General features: G+C 46.1%; 1 protein-coding gene across 1 annotated transcript; it reads right to left on the bottom strand.

Moving 5' to 3' along the window:
* Window positions 1–7,919: 7,919 nt before the first annotated feature.
* Window positions 7,920–26,501, bottom strand: H3-3A (H3.3 histone A). Its single transcript, XM_077485851.1, has 4 exons — window positions 26,359–26,501; window positions 24,879–25,033; window positions 19,560–19,713; window positions 7,920–8,127 (listed from the first exon to the last, which is right to left on the bottom strand). Exons 2-4 carry the CDS (start codon window positions 25,004–25,006, stop codon window positions 7,999–8,001), a joined length of 411 nt encoding a protein of 136 aa, XP_077341977.1. The 5' UTR covers window positions 25,007–25,033; window positions 26,359–26,501; the 3' UTR covers window positions 7,920–7,998.
* Between the last annotated feature and the right edge of the window lie 196 nt (window positions 26,502–26,697).

The following is a 26,697-nucleotide window of genomic DNA, read 5'->3' as shown; positions in this document are numbered from 1 at the left end:
AGCTGCTGACTTTTAACATTTTTTTTTTAAAGCTGGCCCTCCTCTTTAAAAAGGTACTGTGTTTTTACCAAAAAACAGGAAAAAATGTAAGTGCAATTACACGGCCGCCTGCAAAACTTTGCGGCCAAAACAGGCGTCAGCCGATGCACCGACATCTACCTTGTAGAATTTGGTAAAGGTGTGAACAGACGACCAAGTCGACGCTTGCTGTTGGAAGGCCCAAGACTTTCCAATTGCCCTGGTGGAGTGGGCAGTGACCGGAAAGGGAGGCACCCGCCCCTTTAAGGCGTAGGCATGTATTACAATCTGTCTGATCCACCTGGAAATGGTGGCCGTCGAGACCGCCATGCCTTTTTTCGGACCAGCCACCGAAACAAACAAGGAGTCTGACTTCCGAAAGGAAGCTGTAGCAGACAAATACACCCTCAGAGCCCGAACCACATCCAGGGAATGGAGGGCCACCTCTTTGGGATGGGTTGGTTTAGGATACAGATGGTAACACAATGTCTTCATTGATGTGGAATGCCGAAAACCACCTTCGACATAAAAGAAGGTTGCGGATGCAACACCACCTTATCCTTGTGTATAACCAGATAGGGCGACTTGCAAGACAAGGCAGTTCCGAAACCCTCCTGGCCGAGTTAATGGCCACTAGAAAGACCACTTTCTGAGAAAGAGTCAACAGACGGATCTCTCTGATATTTTAAAATGGCGGTTTCTGAAGCGCCGATAACACCAGATTCAGATCCCACAGGGGTTAATGGTGAACGCACCGGAGGATCTACATGTCGGACCCCTTAAACAAAGGTGCTCACCAGAGAGTGAGACGCCAGGGGTCGCTGAAAAAAACAACCAAAGATGAAATTTGTCCCTTAATGGTGCTTACGGCCAATTTCTGGTCTACTGTAGAAACAGCAGGATCCTGGATATAGAAAAAGAGTGCAGACGCCACCTTTTCTCCTCACACATGGCGATGTAGGCCTTCCAGGTACGATGATATATCTTCCTAGAAGATTTCTGTGCTCTCAGCATAGTTCACAGCTTCAGTGGAGGAAAGGCATAGATTAGCCGATACTGATCCCACGGAGCCACCAGCGCATCTGCCCAAGGATCTCTTGTCCTGGACACGAACCTCGACACCTTCCGATTGAGACGGGAGGCCAGAAGATCCACGTCTGGTGTGCCCCATCGCAGGCACAGTAGCCTAAACACCTCTGGAAGCAACGCCCATTCTCCTGGGTCCAGTATCTGGCGAATTAGGTAATCCACCTGCCAGTTCTCCACTCCCGGGATGTAAATAGCCAATAGGGCCGGTACATGTCGCTCTGCACACTGAAGGATGTGAGCGACTTCCCGTGCTGCGGCCGAGCTTTTTATTCCCCCTTGGTTATTGACATATACCACTGCAATGGCGTTGTCTGACTGGCTCCTGATCGGACGTCCTCGAAGTCTTATCGACCATGTGGAGAGGCATAGCCTGATCGCCTCTCAGTTCGAGCACATTGATCGGCAGCTTGGATTCCTCCGACCAGAGGCCCTGGGTCGACTGAACTCACATTACTCCACCCCAGCCGGTTAGGCTGCCGTCCGTTGTGATCACTGTCCACTGTAGCGGTCGGAAAGACTTCCCAGACCGAAGTGCCAGGGCCCTCAGCCACCAGAGCAGGGAGTCCCTGATTGACTGGCTCACCTGAATCTGCCTGATCCAGGGATAACGGAGATTTGTCCCATTTCGTCAAGATCTCCTTCTGCAAAACTCTCGTGTGAAACTGGGCATACGGTACTGCCTCGAAGGAGGCCACCATGAGTCCCAGGACGTAGCGACGCCCACCTGCGGTTCATCAGCAGTTTTACCAAGGCTCTGAGAGTTTGCAGCTTGTCTGAAGGGAGATAGACTCTCGCTTCCATGGAGTCCAGCAGTAGGCCTAGGTACTCCAAATGCTGAGTCAGTACAATCACCGACTTTTTTAGGTTCAACAGCCACCCAAATTCCAGAAAGGGTCTGCATGGTGATCGCCACATCCTCCACTAAGGCTGCTTTCACACTGGGGCGGTATTCAGGCGTTACAGCGCTAAAAATATCGCCTGTGTAACGCCTGAAAAAAACCGGCCCCTTTAACTCCAGTGTGAAAGCCGGAGGGCTTTCACACTGGAGCGATGCGCTGGCAGGACGGTGAAAAAAGTCCTGCTAGCCGCATCTTTGCAGCGGTGAAGGAGCGGTGTATTCACCGCTCCTACCCATTGAAATCAATGGGACACCGCGGCAATACCGCCGGCAAAGCGCCGCTGCAGCGGCGCTTTGCGGGCGGGTTTAACCCCTTTTCGGGCGCTAGCGGGGGTTAAAACCACCCCGCTAGCGCCCGCACACCGCCGCTAAAACGACGGTAAAGCACCGCTAAAAATAGCGGCGCTTTACCGCCGACGCTGCTCTCGCCCCAGTGTGAAAGCAGCCTTACTGAGACAGAAGACGCTCTCAGGAGGAGATAGTCTAAGTAACCCACGATCGCGATCCCGCGTTGTCGCAGCAATGCCAAAACAGTAGCCAATACCTTGGTAAAGACTTGGGGAGCTGATGCCAAACCAAAGGGGAGAGCTACAAACTGGTAGTGGGCTTCCCAAACTGCAAATCACAGAAATTTCTGATGCCGAAGGCATATGGGTATGTGCAGGTATGCATCCTGGATGTCCAAAGATGCCAGGGAGTCCCCTTGATGGAGTGCAGTAACTACTGAGCGAACCGATTCCATTCTGAACCTCTGTACTTTTACAAAGTAATTGAGGGCCTTTAGGTTCAAAATTGGACGTGCCCCTTCCTTTTTGGAGACTACAGATTTGAGTAGAACCCCTGAAAATGTTCAGACTCCGGAACAGGTACTATCACCCCGCGACTCAGCAGGTCCCTTACCGCCCCAATTGGGCCTCCCGGCGAGCCGGGAGTACAGGCATGCTGGAGGGGGAAGACTCTGTTTTGTGGCCAAGAGAGGAACTCTTGTAGCCTGAGGAAATCAGATCGCAGACCCATTGTTCGGACAGCCGAGAGGCCCTCCTGGCTGCAAACTCCCAAAGGCGACCCACCCCGTGTTGTGGGCAGGGACAAACCTTCATGCGGTAGCACTTTTGCTCGCAGGCTTGCGGTTCCAGGGACGCTTTTGTCCTTCAGAGGTCGTCCTGTCGGGCTGGGGACGTTTAGCCAAAGCCCCTGATGGACGAAAAAGCCTTTTGTGAGCAGAAAGAGGGCCCTTGCCTACGGCGTGGCTCCTTAGCTTTCATGGCCTGTGGTAGTAGTGTACTCTTACCACCTGTGGCATTTTTAATAAGGTCATTGAATGAGGCTCCAAAGAGCCGCTCATCAAGGAAGGGTAGATCTGTCAGGGCTTTTTTTTTTTTTTTTTTTTTTTTTAAGATGCCTGGTCAGCTGACCAGCATTTTAGCCAAATCAGGCACCTCAGCACCACTGCTGACACTGAAGCCCTGGATAACAGCAGGAGGGTATCCAGGGCCACGTTACAAACATACTTAAGGCCTTGCACTAACTGGTCTGCTAGTTCCACGCAGACAGGAGAAGCCGGTTGCTCCCCCAATTCACAGTGCAAAAGTTTTGCCCACTAAGTGTCTGTGACACAAGTGCGGATGCCAGTACTGGTTGCATTTCTGACCCCACAACCGTAAACAAGGAACGAGCCACTGCCTCAGCTTTCCTGTCCGTGGGGTCCTTAAAGGCAGGAGTCCCCTCTACCGGGATTGTGGTTACTTTGTTTAACCTTGATACTGGGGGGTCCACGACCGGAGGAGCCGACCACTTTTTGAGAAGGCTCTCCTCAAAGGGATAACGCACCGCCATGTATTTGGGGACCGAAAAGGTCTGTTACGGTGGATCCCATTCCTTGTATATGAACTTATCGAAATAAGTCAGATACGGGAACACCTTAGGTGTACAGGCTGGCTTACGGGACTCAAAAGGGACTGCTACATCAGCAGAGGGATCTGCTGGCTCCTGAATTTTCAGGTTATCACGCACAGCTGTGATAAGTGCTCCAACAAGCACTTTATCGCGCACGGACCCAGACAGGGAATCACTCACTGTCCGAACGGTCCTGGTCAGCTCCGTCTGAAACGACAGAACACCACCCTCAGCAGGGCCTGAGTCTGCATCAGAGCTCTACCTTTGCGCCCACACACCGCCTCCATCTTGGCAACGAACGAATTAAAGAACGCCAACAAAGCGTCCAGAGGCACTGCACTGTCTGCAGGCGAACCGGTTGCAATTGCCTGGATTTCAGGGGAAGAAACACCAGTTTCTGAAGCCATGCTGGCCCTACCCCCTCTGCCACCTGTTGGGGAATTAGGACAGTGATGGTCCCACCCACCTAACTGCTGCTGGCTGAGGGGCTCCTTCCACAGGACTTACCACCCTGACAGAGTTCTGCGCCATCCAGCTAGGTGTGCCTGTGTCAGCTCGCAGATGCATAAAGAGACCAAACCGTGCTGTGCTGAATAGAGCTGAAGCTGAAAAACGTGTTTAGGCTTCAACAAGATGGCCACCGAGCATCCAGTATAAAGGACATAATCACAGGGAAAATGGTGACAGAGCATGCTCCCTGGTCACACCAAAAATGGCCACCGAGCACTGTATGCAACGAACAGTAAAAAAACAGCCAGAGAAATGGCGGTAACGGTGCTACAGCGATCAGCAGACAGCCTCCACACACCTCAGGGGAGAGACCCACACACACATCCAGGGCACAGCTATCCAGCGCAGTAGTAGCCCTCCCCCCCGGGAGCCCCTATCTATGGCACACACCCCCCTCAGCAGTCCATGCAGCATCCCCCACAGGGAAGGGGGGGAGGGACGATAGGGACAGAGAGAAGAGAGGGAGGTGAGGGACCCCCAAATTGACCTCCCAGGGAACGCCCAGCTGCTCAGCCCCACCGAGGCAGGGATAGCTGTACTTACCAGTCCTGCAGAGCCGAGAAACATTCCATCACAGACCCACTCTCCGATCAGTATGGGGTGGCTGCTGGCCCGGCACGCAGACATCAGAAGGCTGGTTATGTGTGTGCCCCAGGGCATTACGTCCACCAGCCGCCCCTGGAGCCTGAGGAGCATGTCATGGCCAACCCAGCACGGAGCTCTGGTCTGCACATGCTCGCTGGCCAGGCTGGGGAGAGACTACAAGGATAAGGGTATCCAGCCTGTCACCCAGCCGGCTGATGATAGATTACAGGATCTTTAATCTTGCGCAAAAAGCAAAACTTCTGCAGAAAAATCCAGGGACCGATGGGCCCGCAGGGTTCCCAAGTCCTTCTCCTTCACTGGGCAGAAAAAAAAAAAAAAAAAAAAAAAAAGAGGCTGCAGTAGCAGGCTGAGGGGTTGTTACCTAAGGGACTGCCCCTTGGGCAGAACTAGAAAGTTCTAGTTTTAACATGTCCTGCCTAATCCTCTCCTGAAGGTGGCGTAACAACCCGATGGTCTAAGAAAGGAGCTGTGTCAGTCAGTAAACATAAGAGAAACCTTGTTTCTTCGGACATGAGGCCTGGGTACCATTCATTTAGCCCATGAAAAGACATCAAAACGGATCTGGTCAGCATGGCTAGCCCCCCCAGCAAGGATTGCTTCCAGTGGAGCTTAGCACATCTTTACTCGTGACCAACACCTTAGACACTGGTGAAAAAAAAAAAAAAAAAACTGAGGACTCCCAGTAATGGGAGGGGTTATATATGGGACAAGTCTTGCGCTAGGGGCATGACAGTGTCCATCATCTGACGGTTCCCCATATAACCCACATAGTAACTACTATGGCCGTGTCCCCTGATGTAAGAAAAAAACAAAACCCAAAAATAAATAAATAAAAACGGGTAAACGAGTTAAGCCACGTTTTTACATTAAAGTGTTTAATGAAAAACTCCTCAAAAACACGGCTAAATGGGGGGGGGTGGCTTTTTAGCTCTGCCGTTTTTTAATTTCCTGTGTGCATAGGCCCCAAGTTGGAGACATTTTGTAAGGATGTTACTCCACAACTTGGTGTCATCTGCAAAGACTGAAATGGTACTTTTAATCCCAGACCTTATATCATTTATAAAATTATTAAAAAGTAAGGGTGCCAGCACTGAACCTTGGGCTACACCACTGATGACTTTAGAATTAGAAAATTCAACTTTGTAGGACTAAAATACAGCATCAAAATGGGGGCCGATTACACCCGTTTTAAAATTTACAGGGGAGAGCAATAGGCAGAGGGATAGATATTTAGTAGTTGAGCTTTATTGAACCATATTCACTCTACTGGCTGCAGTGTGGCTAGTAAGGAAAAAAATAAATAAATAAAAATTTCTACCAGGTGTCATTTGCCACTCCATATTTAAAGAAAAAGCCCCATAAACAAATGTGGTTTAATGTCTTTTAATAGCAAACTTACAGAACAGCACAGAAGACGGACAACATTAAAAACATGTATCTGAATGCAGGACAACTCAGTTAAAAAGAAAAAAAAAAAAAATTATAAGAGTGAATGGATGGAATTTACCATATGGTAAAATGCTACAAACATTTAGTTGCCATCAATAAGAAATTTACTTATAAAAAAAAAAAAAAAAAAAAAAGAAAGAAAAAAATAAATCCAAATGCTGGCATTGTCCAGAAAAAATAATATTGTAACAGGTCTATTTATATTTTTTATTATAAAGTTGAGGTGTTTTTTTCTCTCTATTTTAACTCAAAGTTTTTGTTGTAGTTGAATGGTGTTTGAAGAGTACCCTGTCACATGCACAGCATGATCTGCCGTTTTAGGAACGCTAGAAGGAAATGTTACTTGCCTGCATTTCTAGCTCAGTCAAAACTCTTATGTGAAAGTGGCGCTACCAAACTTCCATGGGTTGGGCATGTAAAGCTCCATGACTTGATGTTCAATGTTCTAACACTAAACCTGATTACCAGGAGACAGAAAATGCTGCTGCAAAAAAAATAAAAAAAAATAGAAAATAGCCTCCTGAAGGCCAGATGAGCTGACAAGTGACATATTCCCTTTAACAAGTACACACTTTGAATTAAAAAGGAATTGCATCCATTGAGAACATCAAATAGCTATGCCGATTCCTAATTAATTAAAAGACTAGATGATGGCTTTGGCTTCAAAGTGGCTTCTTCCTTTACGTGTATGTGACAGGTACACTTTACATACATAATGCCAGTAAATCCAAAACGGATATTTCACTTTGAGAGATGAGGGTGGGTCAAGTCACCCACAAGCTTCCTATAGCTCTGTAAATTTAGACATGGAACCTCCAAGTTATCTCTGCGCACCTGCCATGAGGCCAATCAATATATAAACGTAAAATCACCATTTTCCTTGTCTTCATTGTGACATATGGGAAGGAAATTTTTTTTCCCCCATAAATATTTTAATGAACAGCAGGAAATAAAGCAGAAATCCAACAGCATGCTGATTGCACAAAACTTAGTAGCCATGTAATGATTCGAATATAGAATTCTAATTCCAGCTGCCTTTAATCAGAGACAGAAGCTTAAAAAAAAAATAAAAATTACACACTATTAGAAAAGCACAGAATAGCCAAGTTATTCCCCATTAGAGTTTCCCTTTAAGGTTACAGACGGACTGCAGCAGCAGAATTAAGACTGGTTTTGCTGAGACATAACTATGGGGTACGGAGGCAAGACATCACCGCTATATTCTGTAAAGTGTACAAGAAGTTAAGTAGGTGACAGAAGCCACCAGCACCCGTCCATAATTTGAATATCAGTTTTGGATGGACTGAACCTCTCATGTAAAATCACACACATGAAAATGGAAGAAATTTTGCACACTTGAACCTGTCCCCCTACATTTTCCATTCACAATCATATTTAGGTACCTTTAACCCCATGAAGAAAAAAAATATATCTAAAACGCTCAAACTACCAATTACACGGAAGAAGAGATTTATTTTTTTTCGGGTTTGAAGATGACAATGTTTTTCTCGAGATAGGAATTTTTATTTCTTTTAAGCACGCTCTCCACGGATGCGGCGTGCTAGCTGGATGTCTTTTGGCATAATTGTGACACGTTTGGCGTGGATAGCACACAAGTTGGTGTCCTCAAACAGTCCGACCAGATATGCTTCACTAGCCTCCTACAAAAGACAGAAAGAAGAAGTTAGGCTCAGATTTCGTGTAAAGGGATTTATTACCATTACACAACACAAATGTTCATAAATGAATGGCAATGGGCTGCAAGCATCATTGTAAACGATCTAAACACTTAGGCCCCTTTCAGATGGAGCAGAGCAGAATCTGTCCAAGCGGATCTGCATGCTCACTGGGGTATTTCTCCACTGAGCAGGCGGATGACAGGTCTGTGTCCGCTCTACTATGCAGAGTAAAACACGGGCACAGCCCTCTGCTCTCTATGGGGCAGTTGGACGGATGGGCAAACGCATCCCCATCCACCTGTTTTAGTGGACCAGAACGAATGCCAATGGGTGACCGACACATGGCCACTGACATTGGCCTCCCCACAGAGAACAATGGGTGATCCAATGAGGTCCGTCTGAAAAAACTGACAGGCGGACCCGATTGGTCCACTGGTGTGAAAGGGGCCTTACTGTTACAGAATATTGCAGTCTTATCTTTCAGAGAAAAGGGTGTGTGCTGTTATTCGCTTGTATTCTCTGCCAAATCGAACAAAGATAACAATCCAGCACAAAGTCTGGGCAACCATGGAGGCGGTCCTGCATCCTGCCTGATCATGTGTCCAAACTGCTAGAGGAGACTAAAACTGTCAAACAAAGCCTCTGGGTTTTCCTTCATGCAATCTTTAAAGCACCCTTGTTATACGACAGTTGTTTTGAATGTCCTAGCATTGGGCTAGATTAAGTTATGGTATCCAACCTTACAACACCACTTCTGCTCTAATAGGGAGAGGATACAAAAAACAAACAAATTGAGAAAACTGAATTATAAAAACAAATGAAACAATATTATAACTGATTATACTTTGGCAGCCACAGGGGAGAAGGTATAAAACCTTTATATGCAAAACCAGCATAGTAATACACCAAGAAAAGTAATTTACAGTACTTTTTTCAGAGACAGGAATGCAATAATTTCCTTGGTGTACTTCTGTAAGTTTTGTGAATTTAGCCCATTGCCTTTCTGAAGGAAGATAATGGAGCTGAGTTTTAGGACATAAAGAGAGGGGCATTCAAAGCCTGTCAATTATGGAGATTCCCAGAATGCATAATAGAAGGCTATTTGAGCAGAATAGTTGGCGCAGCTCTAAAATACTTGCCTTTGCTTCAGAAAAACTACTGTTCCAGGATCCCATGGACACCAGTCACTTGATTTCTCTTCAAGTACAGATCACATGACAGGCTCCCACAGGAACCATTTTTTGCAGTATTTTACGGAGCACGTCATTATTTCCTATGATTGGGCCTAAATGCACATAGGATACTGCGAGCACCACAATTCATAAATTCTGCTTAAGCCTGGGAGTAGTTGTAGGAAATTGCTCAGGATGGGGAAGTGGTGGAAAGACAGGGGTGATAAATTATGTGACAAAAGAAAAAAGGTTGTAGAGTCCAGAGTTAAATTTATGAAAAAGTGTTATTCAGTAAGGCCGGTCAAAGACTGTTGGAATCTCACCGGTTCAGTAGGAACCTCCCGAGATTCAAACTGTACGGACAGGTGCTGGAGGTACCAAGTTGATCGATCAACAAACAGCCTGCTGGATTTTACATGCAATTATTGCCAGCGGATGGTATAGCGACTACAATAAGCACTGTGTGGGAGAATATAGAATTTCGCTCCGTGTACAGCTTGCATAAGACAAAGCATTTTGGGATTTCCAGTGGGTACCCCCATTTAACAGTGCTTTATATGTGCTAAGAGGTGTATTATTGGACAATAGAAAGCAAAAAAAAAATAAAAAAGCCTATAACATATGTTGTGCACAGTTCCTGGCTCGGCAGCCTGGTGCAGGCTTCTGCTTTGATTGTATGTAAACCCAAACAAACTGCTCTTATTTGCTACCTTCTGCTCTGTAAAATATATAATTGATGGCGTTTTTGTTATATCTTTTCAATAAGTAAAACCGTACCCATTTATTCTACCAGAAATCTTGTGAGCAGATAGCCTTCTGTGCCCTCTGCTTGTGCTGCACTTTTGTTATATTGTTCCTAGCTTTCTCTGGGGATTACAAAACCCTGTCCCTTTGTGGAGCAGGAGAGGAGGATGGGGCGGTTCTATAGTCCTGTTGTCCTTATACAGTAGGGCGATGGACTATTGTGTTAAGGAAGTGTGTGTTACTAGCAAGATCACTGGATTCTAAAGTCAATGTTTGCGCTTTTTTTTTGAGTGATGGAAAATCCAAAATGTTGCAGTTGTCACTGGAACAGGAATAGAGGGAAAAAGCTTCTGATGGGCACAGTTTTTCCCATGACAATTGTCTAAAAAAGGAGATCTCCCCTCACTTTCGGCTGTTTTTCTGAGACCAGAAATGAAAGGAAATATACATAATGGGGGACAGAGCAGAAATAAAACCTAGAAAGGGAGGGGGGATGTTAACTCACTAATTAAATGCTTCCATCCTCTCTGCACCATTATAGTGTCCCTGTGTTCCGAAAAAAAAAAAAAAAACCCACACACCGCCCGATTGTACAGATATAAGCTCCGCTCTGGGCACTCAGCTGATTCCTCTTCCCTATTGGCTCACAGCAGCAGTGGGCGGTACTGAGCCCTCCGGCTGACGTCAGGCGGGGAGGAGGGAGAGAGGAGAGGGACAGCGCCGACAATCAGCTGAGCGTTAAGAGCCACGCTCATATTAGGTACAATCAGGCAGTTTTTTTTTGTTTGTTTTTTTACAGAACACAGGGACATTATAATGGTGCAGAGAGGATGGAACATTTAACCACTTTCAGACCGGACCATTTTGCTGGTAAATGACCAGAGGTCTTTTTACACTTTGGCACTGTGCTGCTTTAACTGGTAATTGCGCGGTCATGCAATGTTGTACCCAAACAAAATTTGCGTCCTTTTCTTCCCACAAATAGAGCTTTCTTTTGATGGTATTTGATTGCCTCTGCGATTTTTATTTTTTGCGATATAAACGTAAAAAGACCGCAAATTTTGAAAAAAAATGATATTTTCTACTTTTTGTTATTAGAAAAATCCAATAAACTCAATTTTAGTCATACATTTAGGCCAAAATGTATTCAGCCACATGTCTTTGGTAAAAAAAAAGTCAATAATTGTATATTTATTGGTTTGCGCAAAAGTTGTCACATCTACAAACTAAGGTACGTTTTCTGGAATTTACGCAGCTTTTAGTTTACGACTGTCTATCTCATTTCTTGAGGTGCTAAAATGACAGGGCAGTACAAAACCCCCCCAAATGACCCCATTTTGGAAAGTAGACCCCCTAAGGAAATTGATAAGAGGCATGTTGAGCCCATTGAATATTTTATTTTTTTGCCTCAAGCGATTGAATAATGACAAAAAAAAATTTTTATTTTTTTTTTACACAAAGTTGTCACTAAATGATATATTGCTCACACATGCTATGGGCGTATGTGAAATGACACCCCAAAATAAATTCTGCTGCTTCTCCTGAGTACGGGGATACCACATATGTGGGACTTTTTGGGAGCCTAGCCGCGTACAGGGCCCCGAAAACCAAGCACCGCCTTCAGGCTTTCTAAGGGCGTAAATTTTTGATTTCACGCCTCACTACCTATTACAGTTTTGAAGGCCATAAAATGCCAAGATGGCACAAAACCCCCACAAATGACCCCATTTTAGAAAGTAGACACCCCAAGCTATTTGCTGAGAGGCATGTTGAGTCCATGGAATATTTTATATTTTGCCACAAGTTGCGGGAAAATTACAAACTTTTTTTTTTTTTTTTTTTTTTTCACAAAGTTGTCACTAAATGATATATTGCTCATGCATGCCATGGGCATATGTGAAATGACACCCCAAAATAAATTTTGCTGCTTCTCCTGAGTACGGGGATACCACATATGTGGGACTTTTTGGGAGCCTAGCCGCGTACGGGGCCCCGAAAACCAAGCACCGCCTTCAGGCTTTCTAAGGGCGTAATTTTTTGAGTTCACTTCTCACTACCTATTACAGTTTTGAAGGCCATAAAATGCCAAGATGGCACAAAACCCCCACAAATGACCCCATTTTAGAAAGTAGACACCCCAAGCTATTTGCTGAGAGGCATGTTGAGTCCATGGAATATTTTATATTTTGCCACAAGTTGCGGGAAAATTACAAACTTTTTTTTTTTTTCACAAAGTTGTCACTAAATGATATATTGCTCACGCATGCCATGGGCATATGTGAAATGACACCCCAAAATAAATTCTGCTGCTTCTCCTGAGTACGGGGATACCACATATGTGGGACTTTTTGGGAGCCTAGCCGCGTACGGGGCCCCAAAAACCAAGCACCGCCTTCAGGCTTTCTAAGGGCGTTACAGTTTTGAAGGCCATAAAATGCCAAGATGGCACAAACCCCCCCCCCCAAATGACCCCATTTTAGAAAGTAGACACCCCTAAATTTAGGGGTACACTAGTGAGACTAGGTAATAAATGGCGGGTGCCCTGAAACTATAAAAAAATAACTAACCAACCAGCGTCACCTGTAACAGTTATATGGTGATCACTGGTGAAAGGGTTAACTAGGGGGCAATCAGGGGGCTTTATGCGGTAGTATATGGGGGTCCCTGGCGCTATAAAAAGCTGCGGCGAACCTAAATACCTACCTGCCTAACTAGCGTCACCTGTGACACTAATACAGCGATCAGAAAAACGATCGCTTATTAGGCTGGGTTCACACTGGAGCGATGCGGGAACGCCACGAATGCGCGGCGGGTTCCCGCATCGCATGCCTCCCGGCGGCAGTTCACACTGCCCTATGCGAACTGCTGGGAGTGTCAGTGAAATGTTAATGACACCCCCAGATCAGTTCGCATATCGCAGTGCGATCTGCAAACTTGGATCGCATGGTGTGAACACCCATGCGATCCGATTCTGCTGCGGACCAAAAAAAGGGTCCCGTGCGAGTTTGCGGCGGGTGCGGCGGGTGCGACACGAATTCAGCCATACTATCTGTATAGCTGAACTCGAATCGCACAGAGATCGGATGTGATTTGCACTGCAGTGCGGTGCGAATCACATCCGTTCTCATAAACCGCTGCAATGTGAACCCAGCCTTAGTGACACTGGCGACGGGGGGTGATCACGGGGTTAAACCTTTATTGGGGGGGTTAGGGGGGTACCTTAGAACTAAAGGGGGCTAACCCTAACTGCCCTAACAGTTATTAGTCACAAATGACACCTGCCGGGTGATCAGGGGGTTAAACCTTTATTAGGTAATAAATGGCGGGTGCCCTGAAACTATAAAAAAATAACTAACCAACCAGCGTCACCTGTAACAGTTATATGGTGATCACTGGTGAAAGGGTTAACTAGGGGGCAATCAGGGGGCTTTATGCGGTAGTATATGGGGGTCCCTAGCGCTATAAAAAGCTGCGGCGAACCTAAATACCTACCTGCCTAACTAGCGTCACCTGTGACACTAATACGGCGATCAGAAAAATGATCGCTTATTAGGCTGGGTTCACACTGGAGCGATGCGGAAACGCCGCGAATCCGCGGCGGGTTCCCGCATCGCATGCCTCCCGGCGGCAGTTCACACTGCCCTATGCGAACTGCTGGGAGTGTCAGTGAAATGTTACTGACACCCCCAGATCAGTTCGCATATCGCAGTGCGATCTGCAAACTCGGATCGCATGGTGTGAACACCCATGCGATCCGATTCTGCTGCGGGCCAAAAAAAGGGTCCCGTGCGAATTTGCGGCGGGTGCGGCGGGTGTGGCGGGCGCGGCGGGTGCGGCGAATGGCTGAACTCGAATCGCACAGAGATCGGATGTGATTTGCACTGCAGTGCGGTGCGAATCACATTCGTTCTCATAAACCGCTGCAATGTGAACCCAGCCTTAGTGACACTGGCGACGGGGGGTGATCACGGGGTTAAACCTTTATTGGGGGGGTTAGGGGGGTACATTAGAACTAAAGGGGGCTAACCCTAACTGCCCTAACAGTTATTACAGTCACAAATGACACCAATGCAAAAAAAAAAAAAAAAAAAAAAAAAATGACATTGGTGTCACTGTGACTGGGGGGCAGGGGTAATTGGGGGGGTGATCGGGGGGTAAAGGGGGGGTGTGAGTGTGCCTGGCATGTTCTACTGTGTGTGGGATGTGTTGGTGCAACTCACTGATCCGCTCTCCTCCGTGTCGGAACGAAAAATACCGACACGGAGGAGAGAATACATCACTTCCTCTCCTGTGTTTACATTACAGGAGAGGAAGTGATGTCACCGGGGATTTCCATTCGTCGGGAGCGATCGCGAGGGGGTGGCCATGAATGAATGGCCGTCCCCTCGTCCGGGATCGCTCCCGAACGAAAACCGACCGCCGCAGGCACCGGGCGGGGGCCCGATCGGGCCCCCGACCCGCGGGAGGCAAAGCACGTACATGTACGTGCTTATGCCTGCCCGTGCCATTCTGCCGACGTACATCGGCGTGAGGCGGTCGGCGAGTGGTTAATAGCAGCAAGAGTGGGCACGAGCAGAGAGGGGAAGGGAGAGGACACAGGAGACAGATAGGAGGCTTCGGCTGATGGAATCACGCAAAGAGACCACAGTGTCAGGGCTCAGCAGCCATGATTATCGTGGTCAGTTTGCAGATGGGAGGGTGTAGCCAGGCAGTAACAGCCAGGTATTTCAGGTGATACAGGGGTACAAATAACAGCACAAGCACTGTGCTGTATAACATGCTTTAAGGGAACAGGATCTTTATTTTTTTGGGTTAAACGCTTTAAGGTAACCATAGACTGCCTCAATGCCCTGTTGGTACCACCTGGCTCCACTAAAGTAGATGGGCCAGCTGAAAAAATTATCGGCTTAATGACTGCATCCTAGCAAATTCCAATTTGTTTTAATGTAAAGATTTGGAGAACATGACATTACCCTTCAAAAAGGAACTAAAGTCCCACTTAGAAGAAATAAAACAAAAAACACAAGCAGTTTATTTTGGGCACAAAATATAAAAACAAAAATAAAACAACCCACTCCCAGCAATTCTTCCTATTAGAATGTCCATCATATTCACATTACAGTGTGCATCTCTGAACAGACCTGGGAACAATACAACTCCTGCAGGCTTAAAGAGGAAGTAAACCCTAATAGGTTTACTTCCTTTGTTTCCCTGCAAAGGCAAAGCATAATGGGCTACTATGCATCGCATAGTAGCCCATTATGTGTCACTTACCTGACACAGGAGCCAGCAATGTCCCCGATTTCCTCGCCGGCTGGAAGCATCTATCTTCCTTTCGGGGTCACGGACTCCCGCACTGGAGCCGCCAGTCACGTCATGTCCTTTAATGAAAACGGCACGCTGTGACCCTTCTAAAGTGCGCCGAATACATTGGCGCATGCTCAGAAGGAATCCTTGTACGGGGAATTGTAAATATGTCCTAAACCATGTATGTTTAGGAGATATTTACAGCACTTACAGGTAGGCCTTAATCTAGGCTTACCTGTAGGTGAAAGTGTGTTGTAAGGGTTTACAACCACTTTAAGCAGGTTCTAAAAACTTGATTTTTAGAAACCTTAATGCATTCTCCGCATTAAGGTAAAAACCCTTTTGTACCACAGGATCCCCTCAGCCTCACACCGAACGAGGAGCCAAGACCGCCAGTGGGGGACTCCAGAAGAGGGAGATAGGGGCTGCTCCAGAAGCAGGTAGATCTAACATGTTCATTAATTTAAAAAAACAGAACAGAACAAGGTTCGCAATTGCTTTAAGAATTACAGCTCTCTGCTCAGGGAGTTGAGGACAGAGTGATCGGCTGTGTTTGAACTCTCAGTTCTCAGTGTTAGAGCTAGAGCCAGAGAGTTATGGCACTGCCAAGATCATCTGCATACAAGTGCCCCCCTCTCTCATGCACCTCAGAGGCAAACAAGCCATCTCTGTACGAAACTATCACTTATAAGAATGCAACTAGACAGACATTCTTGTCACAACGAGGCAGATGTCGGATACTCACCTAAAAAAAAAAAAAATAAAGACCTAAAATTTACATTTACTTTTGTTTGAATCAATCAGGGAAGGGGGAACTTGCCTACTGGCTGCAAAAACACATGCTGTAGGGCTACAATCATATGGCCTAAACCAATAGCAGCTATGAATGCCAGAAATGTGGGCTTTGAGTGAAGATACTGCACTGCCACTTAAGGCCATGTGACAGAACAAAAGCATAAAAAAGATTTGCTTATTATACCCGATAAGCACGTACATGGATACTTTCATTCTTTTACCCTTTACCCCCAAATTCAAGTAATGTCAACCTCAAGCTAAATACATTATATTCACACACACAAAAGTTAAAGGGATGCTCCTCCTCATTAGGATGTCAGCGAGGGCCCTGGGATGATAGGGATTCTGGGTGGGCAGTGTAAGGAAATTTGCATTTTCTGTGAGCAATCATTTTCAACTCCTAAATTGGAAACTCAAAAATGTTTTGAGGATAACAGTAGTTCTTTAAAGTGGTTGTAAACCCTTACAAACCACTTTGACCTACAGGTAAGCCTAGATTAAGGCTTACCTGTAGGTCCAAGAAATATCTCCTAAACCTATACGGTTTAGGAGATATTTACAAGCGCACTGAGCCGGCCGCAGATCACTGTAATATGCCGCTCGTGTCGGCTCCCGTGCGCATGTGCAAGAGTGATGTCACCGCGGCTCCGGCCAATCACAGCGCCGGAGCAGCGAGACCCGGAAGTCATTCCGGGATACATGGGAGCAGCAAAGATGAAGACGGAGGACCACTTCAGGGGCTTCGTTCTCAGGTAAGTTATTGATAATGAGCTAGTATGCTATGCATACTAGCTCATTATGCCTTTGCCTTGCAGGTTGCCTTGCCTTTACTTCCTCTTTAACCACTTCAATACAGGGCACTTATACACCTTCCTGCCCTGACCAAATTTTCAGCTTTCGGTGCTGTCGCATTTTGAATGACAATTGCACGGTCATGCTACACTGTACCCAAACTAAATATTTATTATTTTGTTCCCACAAATAGAGCTTTCTTTTGGTGGAATTTGATCACCTCTGCGGTTTTTATTTATATATTATTTATATATACGGGGCAGGTGTTGCGATGATGTCATTCTGCTATATGGCGGGCGGCAAGTGGTTAAAGTGTACACTTATCTCACAACAAATTTGGGACAGCAACTGCTGAACTCCTTTGAAACTTGATATTTTCCTGTTTACATTCACCCACTAAGTGTCACAATGCGTTGCCCAGTGCCCAAAGGTCTTGTTCCAGGCTAACATAAACCAAAACCAAGCTGATAAAAGGCCAATCCTGAAAGTTGCACATAGACACCCCCCCCCATCCCCCCCCCCCCCCCCCATGAACAGAAAAGAAATTACATTTTCCTGGCAGTTTATATTCATCCACTAGCTTTAAAGAGGAAGTAAACCCCTGATGAGTTTACTTCCTCTTTCATTCCCTGCAAAGGCAAAGCATAATGGACTACTATGCATCGCATAGTAGTCCATTATGTGTCACTTACCTGACACAGGAACCTGCGAAGTCGCCGCTGTACCCTGTAGTCCGCCACATCCATCTTCTTGGTGGGGTCTCGCAGCTCCGCCGCTGTCATTCGGCAAAGCCGCCACTCCCGCGCATGCGCACGGGAGCCGACACGTGCGGCAGCTCCGTCGTTGAGAATGCCGCGCTCAGTGCGCCGTAGACAGCGGTGCCTGTTTTCGGGCAAATATCTCCTAAACCATATAGGTTTAGGAGATATTTCTTGGACCTACAGGTAAGCCTTAATCTAGGCTTACCTGTAGGTCAAAGTGGTTTGTAAGGGTTTACAACCACTTTAAGGCTGCTTTCACACCACTCCACTAAACACATCAAAAATATTTGCAGAGATTTTGCTGTAATGCGTTAGATTTAATGCAAAGCATGATGCATTTTTGCCGTGTTTACACTGCATTTTCCCCCCATTTCACTTATGGGACGCAATTTTCATGATTTCCAGTGTGACTTGCTTGTGACTGGTGAGACTTTACACAGAAGTGGCATCAGCATTCAATAAGAAGCATTCATGAGATAATCAAGACCAGTGTTTTTTTTGTTTTTTTAACCCCCCATCTCTCTTCCAAAGTCATCCTTTCTGCCTAAACTCTCCTCCCAAGAAAATTTCATTCACACGTGAACGTAGCAGAAACGCACATTCCTGATAAAGTTTTTTTTTGCGCAAATTTTTCACATGTAAAACGTGCATCACATAATGAAAACCACTCACTTGAATAGTCTACTCTATGCGTCCCAAAGTAGTGTTTTTTTCATTGAGTGTTTCGGGCATTTTGTCGCACAACAAAACATGCACCTGCAAACCACAATTGGGGCATTAATAAGGCTGCATTCACATCTGCCCATTTCCGAATGCGGTGCAACCCGCACAGAAAACACGCGCCGTCATGCATAACGCACTGCAAATGCACATCGAGCTTGTGTCATCAAAATGCACGCTGCACTTACAAAGTACATGGCAAAACAGGCTTTTTTGTGCGAGTTGCCTAACACTTGGAGACGCGTGACACTCCACAACCATAAAGGTTCTTGATGCTTTGGGTCTTTTGTCACACAGAGCAGCCCATTCGTTTGAATCGGCTGCCTTATACGCGATGCACGTTGACGGGTGAAAAACAGGGGGAAAAAACATTAGTGGGAACGTGCGTTTCTGCATGCAATGGACTTAACAGGTATTTTGCAATATTTGTAGCATTTTAAAACACGGTGAAATGTTCATTACAGGAACTATTGTATATAAATTTTTGACTTGAAACCAGATGTCCTTAGCAATCTCATCCTGGCCACAGACTTGAAGTTTAAAGCAAGTTGGTCAGCATTAAAGGGGTTGTAAAGTTTGCGTTTTTTCACCTTAAAGCATCCTATGCATTAAAAAGGTGAAACAACAAAAACAAACAACCACACACAAACCCAACAACCTTGCACTCTCCCGCCCCCGTTTTACTTACCTGAGCCCCGAATCTCCATGGGCGTGATCCCGCGCTGCTTTCCCCCAGCTCTTGTGGGTTCTTCATTGGAGGATTGCTAGCAGCGCAGCCATTGGCTCTCGCTGCTGTCAAATCAATGATGTGGTGCGCCGGGGCCAAGTGATACACTCGACAGCTATGGCCGCCGACTATCACACGGGAGTGTGCCCGCAAGCTAACCCCCATGGGAGAGAGCTTCCCAGAGGGGGGTTAGCCGAGACAGCCGCCGAGGGACCCCAGAAGATGAGGATCGGGGCCACTCTGTGCAAAACTAACTGCGCAGTGGAGGTACGATATGTTATATATAAAAAAAAATAAAAAAAAATTTAAAGCCCCTTTAAAAAGCAAAAGCTCAAACGACATACTGTATAGTCTTTCAAAAATAATTTTGTTTAGTTACGAAACAAAAAAGGTTACCTGCAAAGCACCGATAGCAGCGCTCTGGAAGCGCAAATCTGTTTTGAAGTCCTGAGCGATTTCACGAACCAAACGCTGGAAAGGAAGTTTGCGAATCAGCAACTCAGTGGACTTCTGGTAACGCCTGATTTCACGGAGAGCCACGGTACCCGGCCTGGAAAGAGACAAACAAAATCATTTATATATAATTTTATATTTTAAAGACCATGATGTGCCTTTGTTGAGCATACATATACTAACCTATACTCATTCATATACAACATTCTAGGCATGATATAGATCGATAACAAGGCTGGTTCCTGTAGGCAGCAAAACCACTATTTTTTTTTTAATAGCAATCAACACCAGGGCTCTTCTCCAAGTCAAATCACATAGTCAAAATGTTCTATATAAAATAAGATGTGCACAAGCAACACCCAAGAACAAAAATATAATACAAGTAATCAGTTTACTGGATTTCTGGCTGAGTCAAGTTTTTTTTGTTGCACTTGTTGAACAGATACAATACATTCAACTATACATTTACAAAAATACTTTAAAATTACTTTTTCTTCAATGCACACACAGATCGAGCAGTCAAGTAAAAGTAATAGGGGTGCTTCAGCAGCAACAGGGAAAAAAAAAAAAAAAAAAAGTTAAAAATGGGGGGCAGCATTGCCATCTAAGGGAAAATTGTAAGCATCCTTGGCCAATCAAACCTCAGGAACAAAAATCAGAAGAGGCATAAAGGGACATGCACTTGTATAACTTGTAGTTAAAGTGGCTGTAAAAAGGAAAAAAATAAAAAATAAAGTTCTCACCTTAATGCATACTATGCAGCAAAAAAAAAAGAAGAAAACACAAACACTACTTTGTCCAGTTCCCCTCCAGCCCTCCTAAATACTTACCTCAGCCCAATCTCAAATCAGTGCTGTGCATGAAAACAGCCTGTGGAGAGCGGGGCTTGGGATTAAGCCTACACACATACCCCCATAGCAAATAGCTTGCTATGGAGACACTTGGCAGGTGAAAAAAGCCAGGAGCACCTCAGAAGAGGATTGGGGCAGCTCTTTGCAACAAACCATTACAGAAATTTTTTTAATAATGGGATTACGATCACTTTAAGCTAAGAAAATGGTCCAGCCTTAGGACTTTAGGAAGCAAAGCCTGAATTTACAGGTTTTAGGCATTCCATGTAGCTTGAGAAGGCACCAAAAGGCAAGAACTGTCACTTTTGTAAATTAGTTAGTTCACCTTTACCGACTTATGCTGAAAACATCCCTAAGCATTATGCCTTCCGTATATGCATTCAGCAAAGAGTGAAAGACCGCAAACTGTGCATGCGTGATTAAGTGCTTGTTTGTAAGTTTTCAGAGCCACACAATGCTTAGTACGTCCTGTGATCTGCTGAACAAAGATGGCAATGCAACGAACAGCTGGGGGAAAAGACAAAAAAAAAAAAAAACCCACAGGGATGTTTGACAAAAGTCAGTACACGTGAATGAACCCTAATGTTCGGACAGTGTGAACAGACCAATCCTACAGCTCCTGAAACTGTTTTACACACTGCAGCCGCTCGGCGGTCCCTGCACTCTGACAGCAATACATGGAGATGCTTCTCATATAAAATGTCACTTCATTCATTCACAGGACCCTGTGAATGAATGAACTACAACTACCAAGTGTCTTTTCAGCAGTCGGCTTGTAGTTCTCAATGAAATACCATGGCGCTGTTGAAAGCCATGGTAGTTAATGGAGTCTTCCTGTAGGTGTGAAACTGCTGCCTATGGATAGTACAATTTACGTTGTCGCATTGGCATGCACCGATTTAAAGCGCGACATGTTTGGTATCCATTTACTCGGCATAACATCTTTTATAGTTTACAAAAAAAATTGGGTTATATATAAAAATGGAGTGAGTGCCATACAAACGGGGCTGTCCCAATCAGCTGACCGAGCCGAATACACAGAGTCGGCTCGGTCTTTTTCGGCAGCGCTCGCTCCGTAAACAGCAGGGAGGCGGGACTACGAGCGGAGCCGAGCAGACGGCTCGGTCTTTTAGACTCGCAGACAGTGGGGATCGGCGTATAACACGCACCCACGACTTTCCCCCGATTTTAAGGGGGAAAAAGTGCGTGTTATACGCCGATAAATACGGTATGTAAATGAGCATAAACATAGGCAGTAATCTGTATAGACACTACCTAGAGGGTTTGATGTGAACTTTAAATTGTTTTAGTTTTCTGAGAGACAAGCCCCCTTAATTTATGAATGTTTTATTTGCATTTGCTTTCTTTATACAGATTACTGTCTGTGTATACTTACCCTGGTTATTGTACTCATTTTGGTTCCTGTGTATACAAGTATTAAATAATAAAAAAAAAAACCCACACACCCCCACAACTGCCGACAGGGTTTTTTTTTTTTTTTTTTTAAATGACAGAAGAGATAATTGTCTACTCTGTCATAAATGCTTCCACTTGCCTGTCAGCAATAATGTACACTACACAGTTCTGAGTATATTTACAGCACCCGATTTGTGCTGTGATGAAGTGACTCCCGTGCACAAGAATGACATTCAAGCAGCCAAACAAAGCGAACCCAGAAAGAAGAAAGACGAACAGATAAAAAAAGTGATATTAAAAACCTTTTTTTTTTTTTTAAATTATTATTACAAACACGTTACACTTACCTGCTCCAAGTAATGGTTTTGCACAGAGCAGCCCATATCCTACTCTTCTCGGGTCACCCGCCGCCACTCATGGCCCCTCCCCTCCTGTCGTGAGCCTCAAAAGCAGGCAGCTTGCTATGGGGGCACACAAGCAGGCATGCTTCTAGACCACTGCTCTGCATGTTTATTCAGACACAGTGCTGCAGTTTTCCCCTCTCTCCTCATTGGTTCACTGGCTGTGACTGACAGCAGTAGGAGCCAACGGCTCCCACTGCTGTCTCAGCCAATGAGGGAGAGGCCCTGGACAACCAATGCTCTTGTACACATCGCTGGATCGAAAGTGAGCTCAGGTAAAATTTGGGGGGAGGGGCCGGGGGAACTGCAGTACACAGGTTTTTTACCTTCATGCATAGAATGCATGAAGATATAAAAAAAAAAAACCTTCAGCCTTTAAAACCACTTTATAGTAACCAGCACTAACAGAGCAGCAATGGAGGGCATTCTTTGACAGGTAAATCTCTTCCAATGACTGAGTATGCGGCACATTATTATAAACCTGCAGGAGCATGCCGTGCCCCCCCCCCCCCCCCCCCCATCCATTTATAAAATAAAAAATTGGTGGTGTTTAATACTGCTTTCACCGCAATAATGCAGCATTTTGTGTGAAAACGCTTCTGTGAAACTTTGTAACTGCTCTTCAATAAATGCTCCCGAGTACTGCACCTGTTGGATGCATATTTTAAAATGACCATCCACATTCCTTTGTCAGGAGGGGTGTAGCAGATATTTTTTAGTTGTTACAGTAGTATGCAAAAGACACCCTTGGTCAAATGACACTTTCTGCTATGGATCTAAGTGAACTGAAGGCTAACACATCAGAAAAACATTCAGCACACTACACCACAAGGTAGTGCATTACTGTGCAGAATAAAGCATCAGAGGGGAGAAAACCCAACTAAGCCCAAATGTTTACATACAAATATGTATAGCAGTTTCTGAAAACAACATTTTCTCCTGAAGCCGAGTATCTAAAGACAAAATTATTAATTTTAGTATCAAGATAGACTTGTGTTTGGTTAAAACCTCCATTCAGTTAATTTTTTGCTGTCTGTGTCCTGTTGGGCGGATTTGTTCTTACTTCCCCTGCTAGAAAGTTGCCACCAGCCGGTGTCTCCACCAAAAGACTTCCCCTTTATTCCTGTAAAATTTAAAGTCTTGGATTTCCTAACACTTTCTGGACAGAGGGTGAATCTACAAAAGGGCTCATTCACATAAAGCACGCTGCTGAGCTCCCCTTACAGCTCCTCAAAGCACAAAAATGCAGCTGCTTAGGTCTGTATACATGCAAAGCATAACAAAAAAAAAAAAGGGCATGTTGCACTTGGTGGGTGGTGCCTCCACCGAACATGACCTATTCAAATGAACACAAACTGCGTGCAATGCTGTGGGTCCGCATTGAGGGTTAAAACTGGCACCAAAATATTGTCTTCAACACCTGTCAAATTCTCCCTGAAAAGTGACCACTGATTGCTTTACAGAGGGGGAGCAATAACAGCCGCACATATGAATGAGTCCTAAGGCTTGGTTCCCATCTACAGGGGGGACAGAGAGCGGGTACCTGCGTCCCACTTCTGGATGACTTATCCACAGCGAAGTCATCCTGAAGTTCAGCCACCCCCCCGGCCATTCACAAAGCGTGTTTCGAGTATGCACAGTAGGGAACCGACTAGGTTTCACTGCTTGTTTCCCTTACCCAACTTGGTGGCAGGAGCACCTGGGAGTCGACTGAAGACACAGCTGGATTTGTGGACAAGTGTCCTGATATTAAAAAAGTCAGCAGCTACAGTATTTGTAGCTGCTGATCTATTTTTTTTGACGTTGCCTCGAGCTCCTGTTTAACAATGAGAAACCTCGAGTATAGACACTCTGCTACGACTAATATCATCCAGCACTCTAAGCGTTAAACCGACAGCAATGTGTACACTGACTTGAAGCACTCTGCTGCCCTCTATGGCCAGCTCCGGAGCCGCACACAACACACCACAAGTCAAATGGGAACTGTGCCAATTTCGGCTGACAAGAAAAAATAAAAATCAATGTTGAAATGAGCCCCAAACCTCACTTCAAGCCAAAGAGAAAATGTAAATAAAGTAAAGAGCACATTTAACTAAAAAGTATAACTAGCAATTATTTTAAAATAAAAAAAAAATATATATAATAATCAAAAAATGTTTTAAATTAAAAGCGCCACAGAAACAAAAATGGAAACAACCTAGTATGCAAATCTGCATGTCCCACTTCTCTAACAAATACATTTGCTATACTTTTTGCATATTAGGTTGATAATTCTCCTTTAATTGGTATTCTAATTAATAATTGCACAATACAATCTAAGCTGTCAGCAGCTCATTAAAACACAAAAGTCACCTTATAATAATGAAAAGGAAAAAAAAACACACTTGTGTACTTTAATAAAAAACAAACAATCACACTAGGATGGGAAGGCCCCTCGCTGTATCATGCACACAATGTCCGCCCGCTAAAAAAAAAAAAAATATCGATTCCCCCACATGGATTCATCACCAAAACAAAAATAAGCGGCTAAATGGTGCCGCGCATGCGCGGAGAGCCTCTCGCGGCACGGCATCCGCGCTGCTTGATCACATTACCTGTAACGATGAGGCTTCTTCACCCCCCCGGTAGAGGGCGCGCTCTTCCTCGCCGCCTTGGTGGCCAGCTGCTTCCTGGGAGCCTTCCCGCCGGTGGATTTACGGGCTGTCTGTTTGGTACGAGCCATCTTGCCGACAACGGATGGGTCCTAAACCTGACCGGGGAAGGAGGGAGCGGAGGGGGAGGGGGAGCAAGAAAAACACAAATGATGTTTTTAATCTTGTAAATAAAGGAAATAAAAGTGTCATCGTCATCCTCCTCCTCGTCCCCCAGCACTGATCTCCGCATCTCCTCCACGTCTCCCATTCACCTAACATGACCGATATTCAAACTGTGGCGCTGTGTGTGTGGTGTGTGCTCTTCTCTCCCCTCCCCCCCCCAACTCACTCATTTCCATGGAGGATGGGGGCACACACTCTCCTAACCCCCCCCCCCCCCCAAATCCAGCCGTCTGTCTATGGACAGAAGGGGGGAGGGGGGGATCTCTGTCTGCTTGTTGCAGGATTTGATGGCATTGCTCATTGCTGTCATAACAAAAATAATCAAATAAGAAGCAAAACTCCACACCGGGCAGAGAATGATTAGGAATTGTCCTCCTTGCTGGGACAAAGCTGGGGGGAGGAGGAGGAGGGGGGGGTGCACTGGGGGTCCCATCTGCAGCACTAGAGATGGGCACTCTGGGCAAACTCCAACCAACCAACTGGCACAATCCACCCCTCCCCCTCCAGCACCAGGCAGGTCCCAGCTGCTATCTAATCATCCAGGTGGTTATTACCCCCCCCCCCCGAGTTATAGGGGGTCCCAGGATAAAGTTGCCCCCCCCCCCCATCTGTATAATGAAGGGTTCAGGCAGAGAAGGGGGGGAGGGGGATGTCCATGCCTGAAGTGAGTGTATTAGTGAATGTTGTTACACTGTATCCTCTGCACACAATGCAGCACACAGGGCGCCCCCCCCCCACACGTGTAAGAGGAGAGACCCCCCCTCCCCCCCCAAATCCCCAGCACCGGGGGGGCAGCAGGGATAGAAGATGGGGGCCCATAGAGATCACCCCACTCCCCTCCCCCACACACAAGGTGCCCCCCCTCCCCCTCCTCCCAGACAGACAGGAAATATGGAGAGAGCTCCGCACATTACCGGGGACCGGGGGGGAGCTTTGCACCCGATTTTCCACACTTTCCCCGGCTCTGCGCCCCCCGGAGCCGCTCTCACCTGTTAGGCGGGAGTGTGAGGGGCGGCACGGTGCGGGTGAGGGGAGGCCCGGGCCGGGGGAGCCCGAGAATTCATCGAATGAAGGGCCCGGGTGTGAGAGGAGGAGAGCGGGGAGAGGTCCGCTTATCCCCGCCGATATCCAAACTTTGTACCGGGGGGCGGGGAGGGGGACCGGGGACAGGCCGGCCGGGTGAGGGGGGGCTTCCCGGGACCAGAGACGAGGGTTCTCCGGGGGCTCGGGGGTCCCGGAGGGGGACAAGGAAACTTACCTTCCCCGCTACTGGAGAGAGCACAGGCGGCTGCTGCTGAGGGAGGCAACACACAATTGAAAAATGGCTGAAAGCTGCTCCGTCCCATAGAGCCGCTCACTCACCGCCAGCCGACCAATCAGAGACAATGGAGGGCCGGCCCCGGGATGGGATCTGTGTGTACAAACACAAAGACATGCTCCACTACTACTCCACTACTACTAATACTACTAATACCACTCTATGACAGACCCCGGGATGGGATCTATGTGTACAAACACAAAGACATGCTCTACTACTACTAATACTACTAATACCACTCTATGACAGACCCCGGGATGGGATCTATGTGTACAAACA

Source organism: Lithobates pipiens, unplaced genomic scaffold (assembly GCF_037356315.1).
Source record: "Lithobates pipiens isolate NorthernLeopardFrog02 unplaced genomic scaffold, aLitPip1_a1.2 Scaffold_18, whole genome shotgun sequence".
NCBI lineage: Eukaryota > Metazoa > Chordata > Amphibia > Anura > Ranidae > Lithobates > Lithobates pipiens.
Note: the sequence above shows the minus strand (reverse complement) of the source record. Positions and strands in the feature narration are given on the sequence as shown.